Source organism: Miniopterus schreibersii (assembly GCF_964146895.1).
Source record: "Miniopterus schreibersii genome assembly, chromosome: 2".
Lineage (NCBI taxonomy): Eukaryota > Metazoa > Chordata > Mammalia > Chiroptera > Miniopteridae > Miniopterus > Miniopterus schreibersii.
The window spans coordinates 107333205-107351379 of record NC_138102.1 but is presented as its reverse complement, the minus strand read 5'-3'; the positions used below and the strand labels follow the sequence as shown (position 1 = coordinate 107351379).

Genomic DNA, 18175 nt, shown 5'->3' with positions numbered 1-18175 from the left:
ATTCCTTCCCGACACCAAAGAGGCAGGCTCTTACACTACCTGGCAATTGAATATTCAAGGCAGCTGCCTGGGTCCCTGTCCATAGGTGAGGTTTCCATCTTTTCCTCAAGTAACCAGTCCCAGCCACAGAACTCTCTCATCTGGTCTGTCCTCTCCATGATGGGAATGGAGCCCAAAATCTTAGAGGTGGCACAATGAAGAAGTTGGGAGGACTGGAGATTTACCAACCACACTGGGGAAGGGAGCTGTGGTGGGAAACTGGGTGCCACCTCGAGGACCAAGTGTCTTTCACTTGAGCTCAGTGGGAAGGCCCCATTCAAGGTGGGTGGGCTCCTGCTGAGGCGGAGGGTGACATGCCAAGTCAGACACTGGCCCAGGGGTGAGGGGGCAGGGAAGAGATCATCCACCACCACTCTCTGTGTCTGCTTAGATTCTCAGCACTCTGGACAAGGACTGTCCCTCCATTGGCCTACTGACTTTTCCTTCAGGCCCTGTCCCAGTCTCTCCCCAGTGACTCAAGACTACAAGCTCAGCTGCTGTCTCCTGCTTTCTCCAGACCCTCCCAACAGCATGCACATCCCAGATTCCTGCTCCCGACCATGGCTTCCTCCAGGCTACATGCGGCCTCCCATTCTAGAGCGTTCTCAGTTAGCTCATGTCCCCTCCCCAGCTCCGGGACCCTCTTCCTACCCCCAAGAGTCTGCAGGGGGGCGACTTCACAGCTGTTCTACGGAGGAGCTTCCTTCTTGGAGCAGGGAGCAACCAAGGTGCTGCCCCTTTGATTCCTGTTCCATTATGGCCTCGGACTTGCTCCCCCAGCCCTCCCGCTCCAGAGCACCAGGAACACAGCGCCCCATTGCTTCACTCTCATGTGCATTTATTGAGCGCCCACAGAGTGCTTGGTACTATGCTCATGGTTTGGAGCCACGGTCTAGTCAAAAGAAGACCAGAGCTAGTACAGAAAACGTTTCATAGCTGTTTACATCTGGTAAGGAATGGGAGAGGGGAGAGCTAATCACAAAACAAAGTCCTATTTGAAAGCAACAAAATCTCCTCTGAGAGTAATATATGCTCTACGCGCCCGCGCGTGCGCGCACGCCCTGAATGAACCCTTGGGTGTACCCAGTGGTTGAATACGCATGCATATACAGTGTTGTGGGTAAATAAGCGACTGTATATGCTCTAGGTGCACACGCACGCACACGCCACCGCACAGACAGAATCTGGCTTATTCTATCAAAGACGCTAGCCTCCAGGTTCTAGTGAAGCGCTCTGCCCTAGATGCCTGCAGCATGCAAAACGGAAGATCAGAGATCCACAGTAAAGGAGGGCAGCGGGTATACACGGGTACTTCTGTCCTCGGGCCAGCCGCAGCACTGGGGGTCGCTCTTGGTCAGCGACAGCAAAGCTGTTGTGAGGGGCTCACAGAGCAGAGCTGAGCAGCTGGAGGTCATCTGTCCAGTGTGAGGGCCACCGGAGCCCTGGTGAGTTCCCCAATCTTCAAGGCAGAATTTAAAACTCGGGTTTTCGAGTGTGTAGTCCAGCAAACAGTATTCCTTGTCACAGTGCCACAGATCGAGGTGAGAGTTTTTTTCTCGCTCACTCTCTGCAGCTTCCCACGTGTGCTAACGCATTTTGTAGTCATTAGATACAGATGTTTCACACAGCTGTCCCTTGAAATCCAAGTCTACTGTGAAATCGAGGTCTCGCTGCAGAGAAGGAGCGAAGGGTCACAGCGTTAGTGCGGTCGGAAGTGCCGGCACCACTCCCCTCCCTGCAGGCAGATGGCTGGGTAGCTACTGTGCTCCTAAGGTTTGCTAGCTAAGGAGTTCCCACGAACAGCCCTCGGGAATCTATTCTGGTGCTTCATTATCCTCACAGGAAGTTCTTTGATTCCTAACCTAAATCCTTCCTGTCATAATATAAGCTGCTCCCTCTGATTTCATCCTGGGAGAATGGGTGAGTCTTCTGCGGTATAACCCTCAAGGCCTTCTGTCGACTCTTAGTGCCCTTGCCCACAGCCAGGGTGGCTCAAAAGGAAGGAATCACACCGTCTCCACCCCACCAGGCCAGCTGAAGAAATGCAAACCACACTTCTTCTGGGCCACCAGAAACTCTCAATTTCCTGGCTCAGCTTGTCCTAAATGAAGTGAAACTCATGGCAACAGTCCCCGTCCTCGAAGCCCGTCTGTGAAGAGCCAGAAGCTGTGCTCAAGGCTGAGTCGGAGGCAGGGGGAAGGGGGCTAGAAAACGTCTCTAATTCCTGAGCTTTAAGGGGCCAATGTTGGAATCCTTCAGTAAGGCCTAGTTACATCCAAGCCCAGCTTCCTACTGCCTCCTCTAGTAACTTTCCTGACTGAGCACAAGGCACTTAGGCATCTGGGCCAGTGGGTCCTGGGACCAGTACTGCCATCCCTTCTCTTTGACCCCTGCCCACACCGAGGCTGCCTCAGCACTCACCACATTTTTGGCATTTGGCTTCATGGAGATGGTCCCATAGAGCTCTTCCCCCCTCCGGACGGTGAGGTAATCTTCCAAGTAGAAGACCGTCTGCTTCCAGTGTGTGTAGGGGGCATCTGGGGCTACGGGGCGAAGGAGAGGGTGGTAGGACACAGGAGTCAGAGAAGACGTCTCCAGAAGGGCTGAGGCTGGGACCCTGCCTACAAGTTGCTGGCTTTCCTCTGGGACTTTCTGACCCCCACACAACACTCTTGTTGGGTCAGTGCCAGACTTCAAGTTCCCACCAGAACTACCCCCTCAGCCCCAGTGATCCCCCCCTCCATCGGATCCCCAACCCCTCAGGGCTACAGGTCTTAGCTGTAGATCAGAAGAAAAGCTGATTTACAAATTCATACCAAGCAGTGGAGGACCATACCCTCACCAGCTAAACTTTATAACACAAATGAACCCCCAAACGCAACTGTTTTGTTTTTTCTTTAGTGCGACAGTGAAGAAGACTTTCAGACAGTGTGGGGGAGATTCGTAGAGTAGGCCGTCCTGTCTCTCCTTAAATAACTTCATTTCTGCAAACGCCACAGCTAACCCAGTTTCCGCAGTTCAGTGACATCCAGTCCTACAAATAGCTTTCCCTGCCGGCTTCTCTGCCCTAGAATCAACATTAGTACCCTTGGCCCAGGCCTGCCAGGGGTCTCAGCTGTGCCTGCCTAACCGGATCAAATTGAAACGAGCGATGATTCTCATTTCGCAGCCCCAACACTGGTCTACAGCTCACACCTCCTGCATGCTCCAAAGCCATGCCTCCTCTGTATTTGCCACTAAATAGCACCCATCTCCTCTCAGCACGCTACAAATTCTGCAGCTAAACGAGAGGTCCGGTTAATGGGCATCTTCCTCAGCTGCAGCCGTCTTTGGAACACTCTTCCCTCCCTACTGACTACTCACCAGGCTCTCTCTTCCCATCTTTCAAGGTCACTTCCTCTGTGAAGCCCTGCCTGACCGCCCACCTGGATTAAGGGCACCCTGAGCTTGTGTCACCGGGCTGTCATGCTGTGGCATAAGTGCCTTTTTTTTCACTTGTTTGTGTCCTCCACGAGACTGCAATCTCCACTAAGCCAGGGGCCGTGCCAGGCCTGTTCACTGTTATATCCTCAGTGCTTACCAGCACACTTAGTAGATCTATAAGCACTGAATAAATGAATGATTTTTTTGGTATAAAACCAGAGTAGATAAGACATTCCATGATGCTTCGATGCACCCACAGATGTTCAGTTACACTGGGGCTTTAGAACCTATGTACGATAGAAGAGCCCATCTTATAGTCAGTTCTTCTTGGCCCTTTAGGCTCTTATCTTCCTCTACCAGGATACAGGACTCGTTGATACTGATTTCCTCTTTGCTTACAACCAGAGTTAAAGATGAGAAGACTTGGGGGGAACATAATAAGTGTGTTTCAAACACTACAAAAAGCTGTCACATGGAAAGACTTATGTGTGGCCTTCTATGTGGCTTTAGAGGCAGAACAAAGGTTAGTGGGTGGGAATGACTAGAAGACAGATGTTTAATTCGTCAGAAAGAATTAATGCTGTAGCACAATCTTATGAGCTACCTGGGGTCCACTGACTTGTGATTTATCATGCACAGAGTTAGACCAGGTGGTCTCTAAGATCTTTCAAGCCCTATTTTAATGGAGGTAAAGAGTTTGTCTTTCCTTGCCCTTTGCAATGAACTGGCTTGATCATATTTCAGTGGTTTGGATACAGACTTGAATAGCCTTCAGTGTGTGCATGTGGGAAATCGATGCAAACTCAAGGTCATGGAGGGGAAGAGCAGCCTGAACATTTAGAAGGGCTTGAAGGAGGGTTATGAACGTGCGATCTGTGCCTCTCAGATCCTGGATCCCCAAACATATCCAGCCTTCCTGGCCTCTAAGGCATACTGCTGTCTACAGACGAAGTCCACCTGCTCCCAGCACCTTCCCTGCCAACTACATCTAAATAAATTGTCAAGAGACAGTCTCCGGTGTGTGTAGAAAAGAGCAGTGTATGACTGACAGCACTCTCACCCCCGCTTCCACCTACAGCAGCTCAGACAGGTGTCTCTCCTGTTTTCAAAGACCTTCAGGCAAGGAGATTCAAGCGGCTTCTTTCTGTCACCTAATCAGATGCCTCGTGAGAATCCCAGAGACTTCACTGGCTCAGATTTGCCAGCCACCAAGCCTAGGAGTCTGCCTCTGATGGTAATGACCCTCCCCCCCAAAAAACTTGCCAGCCCTGAGTTGGAAGAAAGTCATCTCCTCCCCCACCATCAACATCAAAAGATTAAGAACTTCCCCAAAGTCTTATTTCCATGATGGGTCCATTAGTTATGAATTAATTATCTAAACCAGTCTTCTCAGTCCTAATTCTCCAATAAGATGTCCAGAAGAGACTTATTAAACTTCAACTGTTTCCACTCTACTAGGGATTGAAATTCAGTATTTCTGGGGGTGAGAAGGGGGCAGGTTTGCCAAGACTTAAAAATCCCCCCTCCCGCCCAGTGATGCAGATGAACAGCCATGGCTGAACTCGCGTAGCAAACCTAATCGTTCAAATCTGATAACTTCTCTTGGATGGGTGTCAGAGGGAAGGACCTTAAAGTAGGCAACAGCGGACCCAGTTCCAGTTTCCACTTTGACAAGTATTTGCACCCTGACCCTGGGGCTCATTTTCTACACCTGCAGAATGTGGGGTGCTGTGGGGATTAGATGGATGAGAGTGAGGAAAAGATACACCGAGGGCAACCCAACATTCTGCTGTGCACGGCAGCTCCCGTTTACTTGTTTTCCGGCATTGACTAACAGCTCTGCCTTTCGCTCTCAAGGCGTCCTCACTTGAAAGATAAATTATATGGTCGCCCTACCTAAAGCATATTAGGCCCGTGTTAGGGAGTTACTACGCATTAGGCGGTTATTTCATCTTTATGGAAAGTGACGTATCATCTTACGTATCCATAAACTGTGGCTGCGACCGGCAAAGGTGTGCTGCCTGACTCTGGTGGTCTAGCATGTCCAGGGAAGCATCCAGGAAGCTGCTGTGCACAAAGGGGAGCACTCCCCATGGGGCTGTGGACGACATCTAGGGTTCTGGTCAGCGAACAGGCCTTTCCTTCTCCTCCCCTACCCTCAGCTTCCTCTGCTATGAAGATACCTTCATGCTCTCAGTATCTGACCCCTTTTCTCCCTCCCTCAGGCCCCTCTCCTCACAGTCTCTCTGGGTTCTGGATTATGGACAGCTTGTGTTTTGTATTTTGAAGTGAGTGTGACCAGTACTGTCTGCAGTATTCCAAGTGCATATGCATCCATCCATCCATCCATCCATCCATCCATCCAACAGACATCTATTCAAGATGCCTATCATGTGCCAGATATGGTCCTAAATTTGGGGAAAAGCAACCAATACAACCTTGCCCCGCTCAGATCCTGCCACCTAAGTGAGAAGACAATTAGGTCTGGTGTGAGTTGTGACCGCAAGGGGCCATGGGAACAAACAGCAGGGGCTTCTCACAGAATTTTCCTGGTGCTTTTAGAAAGGGAATGGAAGCCCACTTTCTGTTTCACTTCCCAGTGGCTAAGTGGAATCTAATACCCTTTCCAGCTGCAAATTTGTAATTATATCCCCTAGGGGGCTCACACACTGCCTGAAGAATTAAAGACTATGCACCAAGAAGCTTCTCTGACCTGAGAAAATGACTGTGTCACAGGATGGCAAAGCTACAAAGAGCTGCCAGGCCACCTAGGTCCAATGGTATCCTGTCACACATAACAAGCTCAAGGCCCAGAGATTATGTTGCTCAAGGTCACCTTCAGCATGCTGACTCCTGGAAAAACCAGGATTCAAATCCAGGCCTGCTCATACTCAGTCTACTGCCCTTCTACCTACCACACAGCAGCCCTAGGGTCCCAGTTCCAATTTCCTCCCCCTACCTGCCCAGGATGTGCCAGAGCGGTGAGTGGGGCAGTTGGGCCTGCTGGCTGGCACAGCCTGAAACTCTGGGTGCCTGTGCCCATTATGGCTCCTGCCTGGAGCTAGAGAGGAGGTGGTAGCCCATTAAAAGGGATTGTTTTCAAGCCACACAATACTTGATGTGTTTTGGAGAGGGCTCCCAGAGCCAGCTGCTGTTGGGCTGAGATGGAAACACGGTTGGGGGTTGATGAAGAGGGGCCACATAAGCAGGCTACGCTTTGCAAAAAGTTCAAAAATAGCTGAGACCAAACAATATGTTGTTTAGGCCTATACACACATGTGATGAAATTTTTCTAAAACAGCAAAGGGATAAAGAACACAAAATTCAGGATAATGTTCATCTAGCTGTGATATGGGGCAGGGCAGGGATAGGAGTAGAGCATCCAAGTGGATGGAAAGGTATGGATAGCATTTAAGTAATTAAGTTAGCTGGTGATCTCACAGGGATTTAGAATGTAGCTGAATTAATTACTTACACTTATTAATTATAACCATATTTGTTAATAATGGGTTTCTGGTTAACATTTATATTCTAATAATTTATTTCTTAACTAATATATGTACATTCCAATAATAATAATAGTCTTATTTCTAGTTACTATTTACTTTATTCTGATCCTGAGTTAGGTGGTGAGGTCACAGGTATTCATTATATTAGTTAATAAATCAGCAAAAAGTGAACTGTGCATGACCCAACGATGACAGTATGTCATGAACCAGTAATTGAGATTAATCTAATTCTGTGCATCTGGGGTCCTTAAAAACAAAAAGGAAATCTTCTTTCTTTGGTGGTCCGAGCTCAGAAGGTCTGCATAAAGCCCACTTTCAAGCCCATGCTAACTGGTAAGGACTTCTGCTGTGTACTAGAAGCAAAGTCCCATGCTGACATCTCAGGGTGGCTGAGAAAGCAGCTGAAAAATGTAATTTCCCCTGATCACTATGTATGTGGAGATGCTGTGGCAGGAGGGATCTGTCAGCCAGCAGGCATACTGTCTGGGTGAGGCCAGAGGCATACCGCAGCCAGGAGATGGAATTGCTTTTCCAGGGGATGTCAGCACTGGTCACATTCTCAGCCATTTGCTGAGGCAGGCTTGGCAAAGGTAGTGGTTTCAATCTTGATCATGTAGCACAATCACCTGGAAAACTTAAGGCACAGATTTCTGGGCCCCACCCCAGAATTTCTGACTCAGTAGGTCTGAGGTAGGGCTCAAGAATTTGCATTTTTAACAAGTTCCCGATGATGCTGATGCTGCTGGTCCATGGACCACACTTTGAGAGTTTCTGCACCAAGGCACAGGAAATGAGGACTACAGGAACTCCAAATGTTCTTTCAGAACCTAAGTTCCTGTGCACAGGGGAGGGGACATAATGCCGTAACAGCAAAATACAAAGGAGCATGCTCAGACCTTGAGCTAGACCCAAGGTCTTTGAGCTTATAAAACACATTCATCTTCATGTTGCTCCTAGGGGCTTGTGTGGGACTATGGTGGGCGTGACCAAGGAACAGAAAGGAAAGGAGCCAGTGGTTGACGACTTAACACTTTAAATTCTCACCTTCTCCCAGGCAGCCCAGGGCTGACTTTTTTGATTCTGAATTTGAATTTAAACAAGACTCCACCATGTGGAAGGCATCAGGAATGTTGTTCCTGCCACCATAGAGCCAGAGAGCCACCTCTGGACAGGGTTCACCAGGCTGTCTGCTTGACCTCAGGGACCCCAGCTGAGAGTATAAGGGCTGGAGCCCAGGCTTTCAAAAGCCAGGACTTTTCCCATAGTACCCTTGCCAACTGACTTTCTCGTCACCCGCAGCAGGGCAGGCCCTGCTGAAGGCATCATCCTGGAGGTGGTGGAGGCAGAAGCAGCCACTGTGATTCCACCCCAGGCCTCCAGTCACAGTTCTGATCCCAAGCAGGCTCCTCAGCCCTCTCATGGCCCCCACTCCTCACCATTGTGAGGCTGAGTGTTCTCCATTCTTCAAGGTCTAGGTAAAATCTCCCTGTTCCCTCCTGGCTATTTCTGCCCATCAAGAAGGTGAGCTTGCAGACTGCCCCTTTAAGAAGGGAAACAGCTGTGACAACCCAGATTGGGCACCTCTGGTTTCCCCAGGGCAAGGAGCACCAGCACTGGCCTGAATGATGGAGACTAGAAAACCCTGGTATTGGCAATTGGGAGACACTTGTTCTGGGGAAAAAAAAAACCTTCTGTGAGGGATTAGCTAAGACCCTTGCCTCCTCTGTTAACAGGTAAGAAAGGATCGTTATCACCATGTCTTCCAGAAGTGAATTATCACATCCTCAAATTCTGGTAGGACCCACCTATTCCTGCCACAGGCACACTCACCCACAACTACATGCTCCCAGTTCCCAGGGAGACTCCACAAGAATGGTGATCTGAATACATCCCCGAGGGAAGAAGTCATATTTTTACACGCTTATTTAACAGGTATTTGTTTAGGATCTGCTGTGAGTCAAGCATTGCCAAAGGAGCCAGGAGTGCAGAGACTAATGAGATGTGATCCCGACTTGTGGGAAGACCAAAGATTGCAAAAATGGGTAGAAATGTTGAATAAATGATGGCACGTCCTACATTGAATTCCTGTGTAGTTGTTTAAAAAAGAAAGTAGATATCTCTGTGAGGCTATGGAAGTCCCTCCAAGACATACTGTTAACAAAGGAAAGGTAGCATTAAGGCAGTGTGTATGGGACGAGCCAACCTGTGTGTTTTAAATGCTGTAGTTTGATACTGTACTCTAGTTATGTAAGATGCCGCCAGGGGCAGCTGGGCATAGCGTTCAAGGAACTCTATGTACTATTTTTACTTCTGTTGAGTCTATAATTATTTCAGATAAAAAGAATAAAAGAGGTGTATATAGATATGTATGTATTTGTGCACCACTGAAATTGTTTGGAAGGACACGAAAGAAATCCTTAACAATATATACCTGTGAGGTGTGCAACTGGGGTGAATGGGGAGAGGGCATTTTCCTTGACTTCTTATACTCTTTGTTATCTTTGCTTTGTGTATATGCATCACTTTAAACATGGACATGACAAAGCTAAGTACAGGGCATTAGGGAACCCGAGAAGGACACCTAAGCTTGACCCAAGAGGGAAGCAGGGGCTCGAGTAATACTGTGCTGGGGTTGGCCAGGTGAGAAAGTGAGCACAGGGGATGTGTTATGGGCTGAACTGTGTCCCCCCAAAATTCCCATGCTAAAGTCCTAACCCTCAATACCTCAGAATGTGACTCTACTTGGAGCTGGGTCCTTAAAGAGGTGATTAAGTTAAAATGAGGCCATGAGAACAGGCCCTAATCCAATCTGGATGGTGTCCTTTTAGAAGGAGATTAGGACACATACAGGGATCCCAGGGATATGTGCACACAGAAGAAAGACCATATGAGGACACAGGGAGAAGGCAGGCATCTGTGGGTCAAGGAGAGAGGCCTTGGGAGAAACCAACCCTGCTGACATCTTCACCTTGGACTTCTAGCTTCCAGGACTGTGAGAAATAAATTTCTGTTGCTTAAGCCCCCCAGTCTGTGATAATGTTATGGCAGCCCTTGCAAACTAACACAGGAGGAAAGGAGGTGACAAGAGCTTCTGACATAAAGATCCTCTTGCTCCCATGGCACACTGTGATGGACATGGGTGTGCAGAGGCAATTCCCAGAGATTTAAGAGCCTCACTGAGTTCAGGGAACTGCAAGGTGCTTAGTATGAACGGGACAGGGGTGGAAGGTGAAGTAAAGGAGGGTGAGAAATGAGAGTGTAGGAGTGGGCTAGGGCCAGGTCACAGAACCCCCACTTACCCAGCTAACATATTGGGGCTTATCTGCTACAGGCAGTGAGGCACCTCTGCAGGAGGACTGGGAGGGACAGTGTGGGTGGTCTTTGGGGAACCTTGTCAGGGACTTAGTAAGGATGGATTGGGTTGGACATAGTAAAGAAAGCAGGAGACACAGGGACACCATTTGCAGTCTGCTGAATCTGTAGTAAGGCTTCACAGGGGGAGAGAAACTCTAATTCCACTGTTTCCTTACCACTCACACAAAATATGCTCTAGAAATGCTAAATGAACAAATGTGCATTTGAAAAGGGGCCCAAACCCCTGCTTCTCCCCACTTAAGCTCTCTCTCAACTCTGGCCCAGCCAGCCACAGTTTTATTTACCTTCTCCTTGGGCAGCCAAGAGTGTGGGGTCACGGGATTACTCCAATTACTCCACAGCTGCAGAGGCTTAAGAGGTGCCAAGTAAGGGCCCCTGGCTAATGCCCAGGTCCTTCCCCCAAGTTGGGGTCAGCCCTGTGTCACTGCCCACAGAGACTCAGCATGGGGGAAGGGACGGTCTGAAATGCCATCAAAACGCTCACCTGTGGAAAACCCCATTTTCTTGTGGCACTTGGTAAATTCAATATTGAAATAGGTCACCAGGGCGTGGATGTAGTCATTGCGCTGGATCTGCAGGCAGAAGGCAGACGTGAACGACAGCTCTTCCGTCTTGACCGTGTAAATGTCCACCTCCTGCAGCCCAGAGAAGAGAGAAGGCCGGACACTTAGCACCCGTACCAGGGCTGGGTCCTGGTGGGCAGCTGCATTCCTGTGGGGGACTACCTACTGAAGACTTTCCAGGTTGTCCTTGCTCTAAGGATCACTTCCCACCTCCCTCCCTATGACCCCTTCCATCCTTTCTAGGGTGGAGCAATCATGCAACAGATATGAGTCATAATCCAGGGGGAACAGCATTAAAAGGGTAAATCTGAGGGTGGGGGCTGAGGAGGGGAGGGGAGAGAAAGGAAGCTTAATCAGACAGAGCATCCCTAAACCCAACCCGAATGTCCTCAGAGTGGCCGTCTCAGCATCACTTGGCTCATCTAGTGGTTTCCACAGTGTGTTCCGAGATGACAAGCATCGGCTTCACCTGGGAGCAAATTCTGAGGGGTGGAGGGTAGAGGGGAGGGCATCCCAGCCCTACTGAACCAAAACAGCAACCTGTGCTTTATCAAGTCCTCCCAGCGATTCAGGTGAACCAGACTACTCATTTCCCAGTTTTTTGAAATGTAAGTGCTAGGCAATAGGAGGCATCAAGTATTATTACAGAGTGAGGACCCAAGCCTACCCTCAATCAGAGGCTTCACTAAAGGAAGCTCTGCTGGCCATTTTTAACAAGCCTGGACAGTTAAAAAAAAGAAAAGGGAGGAATAAGAGGTGAGAGTTTTTCAGTTCTGGCTGGAGAACGAAGAACTAATACTCCAACAATTTCAGCTGGGAAGTGGCTGAAAATCAATCTCGCGTGGGGAGCAAGTGTAATAAAAGTTTGCAATGTGCTGTTCTTTCTGTGTGCAGAATGCTGGCTGCTTTTTGCTGACTCCAATGAGACAGGGCAAACCTTCCAAGAGCCCAAGAGGCACCCAGTCAGCTTTCAGTGAGGTCTCAGGAAGGACTTCCCACTGCCGGCTGTGTAGCAAGGCCTTCTGTCCTGAAGGCTGCAAGAGCCAGACACCTGTGTGCCTGGAACGTTTCCCAGGGCTCTCCTGAGACCCAGATAATGGAACATGTTGGGAATAATTAGGACAGGGGTCTGAGGGTGGGAAACAAGAGCAGGGGAGAGACAAAGTGATGTAGCAGAATCGCTGGGAGGACTTGATAAAGCACAGGTTGCTGTTTTGGTTCAGTAGGGCTGGGATGCCCTCCCCTCTACCCTCCACCCCTCAGAATTTGCTCCCAGGTGAAGCCGATCCCTTATCACTACATATTTCTAGGATACATAAGTGAAAAGCAGATGTGAAGCACCCAGGGGCCTTCCCAGAGAAGTCCTGCCTCCATGGGACAACGGGGGAGGAGGTGTAGTCAAGGGAGCCAGCAGATCAGGGCCCTAGGCGAGCAGTCTTGACATCCCCATGGGGAGCTGAAGCTCTGACCTGTTAGTTGGGAAGAGGTGGGACTGCAGGTTCAGGGAAATGTGGGAGCCCCTCAGTAAGGCTAAGGTTGGGGAACAAAAGCTGAAAAAATGGTGAGCCTGGGGTAGCGCATGCAGAATTAGAAAGCAAGTGCACTATAGCCAACACGAGAGCGCCCTCGGGAGATGCCCGGTAAGTGGGGGTCTGGTGCTCGCTTGAACACCTTAGGGATGATGAATTCACTGCCTTCCAGGCAGCTGGTTCCATTCCCTGACTCCTCCAATTGGTAGATCCCTCCTGTAATGAACGAGAGCCCGCACTGATCTCTGCAGCCTCCACCCACAGAATAGGCCGAATGCCGGTGCCAGCTCACACAGGTCCCCAAAACTTTTCTTCTCCCAGGTAAACTGCCTCTGTTTTTCCATTTGCTTCTCGTAAGTCATGCTTCCTGACTCTTTCCAGCCTCTGACCTCAAAGAGCACACTGCTGGCTCCTACTGCATTTACTCAGCCAACCCCCTCCCTCTACTTCATCCCTCTCACAATCCTTTTTCCTTTCTCCCTGGTACCCAAGTGGAGGGATCCTCTATGACATGTCACCCAGTTAGTTTGGGCCGTGACTCCAGTTCTGGAAATCTTTTTAGACCCAGTGCCTGTCAGCCTTCATGACATTCATTCCCTCCCACTCACATGTTGTCCACAGGTTCCCTCCAGCTCGACAACTCTTAGAGCAAGCTGTGGCTGACTGCATTTTTATTAATGGCATCAGCACAGTCCACCAGGCTCCCAGTGTCTACACTCAGTGACTTTTCCATCTCCTTCTTAGTGAGGGCCAGCTGGGCAGACTCCAGGCTTTTTCTAAGGTCTGTGGTATTTTCTCTCTTGGTCCCCTCTGCCACCAGCCTAGCCTGGTCTTTCTACCCTACTTCTGGCTCATCTCAGCAGCCTCACCACCTTTGCCTTGTTCCTGCCATTAGACTGGAGCTTTGTAGGGGCAGAGAGTGCACCTATTGGTCTGTGCACCCTGGCTGTGTGACATAGCACCTGACACTCATCAGCCTTCCCCCAAGAGGTCTCCTGTGTGACAACTTCCCTCCCTTTCCCAGGTTTCTCCTTCATACCAACTGCCTAATCTCTCAGATCCATTCAGACTGTGCCGCTCCCTGCATCCAAAACCTTCCATGAGTCCTCATGGTTTAGCTAAAAATATCCAAGTTTATCGGCCTGAACACAGAAAGGCAGGAGGGGGTGCTGGAAAGTAGGCTCCGTGACACATCTAGACCTGGCTCTTCCTCCTTCTGTCACTCCCTCACTTCACACACACATACACACACGCACACACACACACATACCCATCTATCAGGAATTCCATCTCTATAGGGTGTTGTTCTTAGCCTTCCATCAACCAAATGTCAGTTATCAACTGTATTAGCTGACAGTGTTCACTAGGTCCTGCAGACATTTGCATTTTATGGGGACCAATGAAGAAATAAAAACCTTCAAGGCAGAAGTAATGGGCCTATACATTAAAATGGTGACATGGAGGCAGTGGGTCTTTTGGAGTGGGGGCTGGGCCATCTCTGAGTATGGGATCAGCTGTGGCTGGGCTTCTGAGACATGGACCCCCTCTGGGCTCAACTCTACCCTTTCTCAAACCCTAGGTCTACAGAGTCAAACCCAGTTATCCCGGTTCCCCCAAGTCCAGACCCCTTTGCTGGAAGGTTTCTTTCTTTTCACAGCAGCAACGGCATCTGGGAGACTCCCTGACTTGGCCCCAGGTGACCCCCATGAAGCGGAAGGCTCCAAAGGCATCAGTTACTCAGAAGAGCCCCTGGTCGCCCCTATCCCCACCACTCAATAATGTTACAAATGGATGTCTTAGAGCAGAAGTCTGGTCAAAACAGAGTCTTAATTATAATAAAGTGTCACACTCTGCAATGTTAATAGCATGAAAATAGCAATTAAGTGTGTGAAGAAGGGCAAGTGTTTTCCCAACAGGCTGCTTAGCACATTAGCGAGAGAGCTGCTGGAGGGGGCTCCTGGTGGAGGAAGCAATCACAGCCAGTCTGCAGCCTTCTCAGAGGAGTGAGGGAGAGGGGGTACCGGGAGGGGGAGGGGCAGGGCTGCAGCTCAGGGCTCCAGGCCTGGCACATCCTCACTCTGCCCCTCTATAACAGGGAAGTGAGAAGCTAGGAAAATTCCAGAGCAGGAGGAATAGGGAAACTGAGACAAGAAAATTAAACAAGGTCAATCAGTTTGGGCAGCGTACAGCCAGTTTGCCACAAGATCTTATCTCCCAACCAAGGATGCTTAAGAACAAATGGCTAATGTCTCTCCTCCCTAACCAGAGAATACATAGCTTAAATCGCCCTGGAACTGCTAAGGCAGGAGGGGAGAAGGGGAAAAGGAAAGAAGGGAGAGTTTATCTCACCCACTAAACAAAGAGTCAGCTGCCTTAGGGAAGGGGGAGAAAAGGGGGAGTTTTGTCTCACTCCTTAAACAGAGAATCCAGCAGTCTCTGGGCTTGTCAAGATAAAATTGCAAAATGTTTCTCATAAATTCTGGGAAAGCCATAAACAAAGTAAAAGGGAGAACTAGAGAGCCAGTCTGTACCAAGATATCCAGCAGAGGAATTTTAAAACCTGTAGACGGAAAAGTATAAAAAGCCAAACCTCTACCAAGTGGGGCACCTCAGATTAGCTGAGAGAGTCGGTCTATGCTTTATAAGCCAAATGTATTTTGATAGATTTGCTTGCCTTGCTTCTTTAATAAATTTACTTGCTTTATTTCTTTAATAAATTTGCTTTACTACAATGCAACCATCTGGGGTCACTCATTTGAATTCTTTCCCATGAAACTGACAAGAACCGAGGAGGAGACAGCCCTCCCCCTTCAACTCAGGGGGCTGTCCAATAACACCTTTTCTGGTATTTCTGGTGCCTGTAACACCTTCTTCACTGAGCCTGGCTGCTTGGCCCCTGGCTGCACTCAGGTGTTACCAAGGGAAAGTCTCTTGCTGGTTCCTGGCTGGGACGGGGTGGAGAAAGGAGTCCAGTGTGGCCTGGGTAGATGGAAGCAGGCCAGTCCACAGTGTGACCAGCAAATGTACAGAGGTGCAGTGTCACCCCAGCAGGTCAGGGGCAGAAAGCACACTGAAGGAATTTTATCCCCACGCTGAAGCTGTGACATACAGCTGCCTAGTGGTCAAATAGAGCTGCCATGTATCACTCTGGCAAATGTAGTTGCACAGTCGATTTCTATCTATTCCATAATATTACAGAAATGTTTTGCACTGTGGTGAGCTTGTTTCAGGTGTACTTTCCTGGTTCTTATTTGAGGCACTCAAAGGGAGATGTTTCGAAAACAGAAGGGCTGGTAGGTAGAAGTTGAAGCACATGTTTGCTCACAGTTAATCCTGCCTGGACTTGGAACTGGCCACATTAAGTAGTTAGAATCCTGTCAATGGGGAGTCCAAGGCTTAGACTTGAAACCAAACCTCTTAGATAGAATGTTACGAAGGGGAGGCAGCATCTGTTGAGACCTCTGTGAGGCTCATCTAGTTTTATTTGCTCTTGGAGGTGCCTTCTAAATGCTGCGGTAATACTACAAACCAAGGATTGTGGTTCTTGGGAAGACCGTGCCCGGGGACAAAGGACAGTTCTCATCTAGCAAATCAGCAGTTTACATTAGTCTTTCAGAAACTCCTCCTCATCCTCAGCAGCCCTGGGCCCCTCCCCCTTCATACACTGTAAATGCCTCAGTCCCCCACACCAGTATTTCCAGAAAAGAGGTGAAACCAGAGCAGGCAAGTATGTTTTAGCAAGATGAGGGCTGGGTGGGCTGATGAATACTTACATAAATAAATCCAGATTTTTAAATTAAAAAATCAACTTGAACCATATGAAATTAATGTCTTTCTAGCTTTTAAAAAACAATCACATATCAGTAGTTTAGATGATTCAACATGATATATTAACATATATAAATGCAAAGGCTTAGCAGAAGGACTGGAAAGCACAATCCAACATGTGAACAGCAGTTCCCTCTAGGAGGAGCATGCGGTTGAAAGGGAGGGGAGGTCAAGGGGATCTTTGAGTTTTACTCCCCCAAATTTGGCTTATTTGAATATTCAATAATGAGAGCACACTAGGGACTGATATGATGAGGATGCTGACCACGTGCTCTGCATCTGCACTGAAGAAAGCCTTGGAAGAAAAGATGTTACAGCATTACAAACAGGAATGCTCAGGAAGTGGGGTGTATTGCTGTCTGGACGTCCCACGTGTGCTAGGATGTGGGAGTGTAATGACGATTACACAGCAGATTGAGTATTGGATTTCTTTCCTAAGAGGGCCATCCAGCTCTGAATGGAGTAGCTTTCTCAAACCTGAGCAAACACTCCTGCCTCCAGGATGCCCTCCCCTCTATTACCCTCTCTCCCAGCCCATCCCTGCCCCAACACCACCCAGGGACACCTACTGACTCCCTCCCTTCAGCTGTGCCACCGTGGACTCCAGTCGCTCTTTGTATGATGTTTTGACTGGCCACCTTGTGATGCCAGAGGCTCTGGTCAAGGTGGTCTTGCCTCACCAGGCCGGGGCCATGCAGTAGCTGGTGATGCCTTTACTCCAGGCCCACCACTCTCCAGGGTGGCACAGCTGGGTTCCCGGCATGCCCAGGCCCAAGCAGGATGAATCTGCAGACCTTTATTAAACAGGCATTGGTCACCACTTGCTTTGGGTCCACGATGTCCACCAGGGGCTCCTTCATGGCAACGTCCCGGATGCAGGTCATGTCAAAGCCATAGACATTCTCCCACCCTGAGGGAACAGAGCAAGACATGAGGGCCAGCAGCAGGACCCCCAGAAATCTCCCAGACACTGAGTACTAAAGCATGGCATGCCCAAGAGGGTGAGGGGCAGCCCATGTCCCCCTACATCAAAATAGGAGAAGAATGGCTCATCTGGGTGGAGAGCTTGCAATGTGCCAAATGCTGTTTTACACTATCTCATGTGTATAGGTCCCACTTTATAGTTAAGAAAACTAAAGCTCAGAAAGGCTGAGAAACTTCTCTAAGGTCACACAGCTAGAATGCTACAAAGCTAGGCCTAAGACTAGAACCCAAATTACCTGTCTTTTCCTATACTTACTTTCCTGTCCCCCTTTCTGAGCTATCAGAGTCTCCTATGAACTCTCTTACCTGCCATGCGCATTTCTGTGTCAGTGCCTTTGCCCAGCCATTCTGCACATGTAGAAGGCCCATCTCTCTCCCTTCTCCTGTCCCCGCCCACTGAACCTTTAATGCAGCAAAGAGAAACATGGGCTTGTAAAGTGAAAGAGGCTGTAGTTTGAATCTCAGCACCATCACTTACTAGTTAAGCCTTGTGCAAATTCCCTAATCTCTCTGAACCTCAGTTTTTCTCAACTGCAAAATGAGGGGGCTGTCCATGACAGTCTACCTCTCTCACATGCCATGACGCAGTCACTAAGGAGCTATCCCATAAGAACTATCCCTCAGGTGGGACACAAACCATCTTCGCGGAGCTCCTTGGCCTCTTGGGGTAGCTCATAAGATACTTTGAGAAGGAGAAAGATTTAGGGTGAAGGATTGGTGAGTAAATGAATGCAAGTCTCACGGCCCAAGACCACCCTTAAATGATGGTAATCATTGCCAACAATGATTGACCAACAATCCCAGGCCAGACTCTTCATTCCAGCTACCCGGAAACCCCATGAGGATGCTTATATATGACACATGAGAAACCAGGGCTGGGAGAAGTTGACACCTGACTCATATGAAGTATTGGGCCCAATGTCAT

At 49.0% G+C, this 18175-nt stretch overlaps 1 protein-coding gene across 2 annotated transcripts in view; it reads right to left on the bottom strand.

The window, feature by feature from the left end:
• Positions 1 to 857: 857 nt before the first annotated feature.
• PRMT8 (protein arginine methyltransferase 8) overlaps positions 858 to 18175 on the bottom strand; it is an 82414-nt gene continuing 65096 nt past the window's right edge. For both annotated transcript variants that reach the window (XM_081128941.1, XM_081128942.1), the window contains exons 7-10: positions 17061 to 17176; positions 10831 to 10981; positions 2461 to 2582; positions 858 to 1709 (exon numbers count right to left, since the gene is read on the bottom strand). In XM_081128941.1, coding sequence (XP_080985067.1) covers positions 1626 to 1709; positions 2461 to 2582; positions 10831 to 10981; positions 17061 to 17176 — 473 coding nt within the window. In that variant the 3' untranslated portion in view covers positions 858 to 1625. The remainder of the gene's footprint in view (positions 1710 to 2460; positions 2583 to 10830; positions 10982 to 17060; positions 17177 to 18175) is intronic.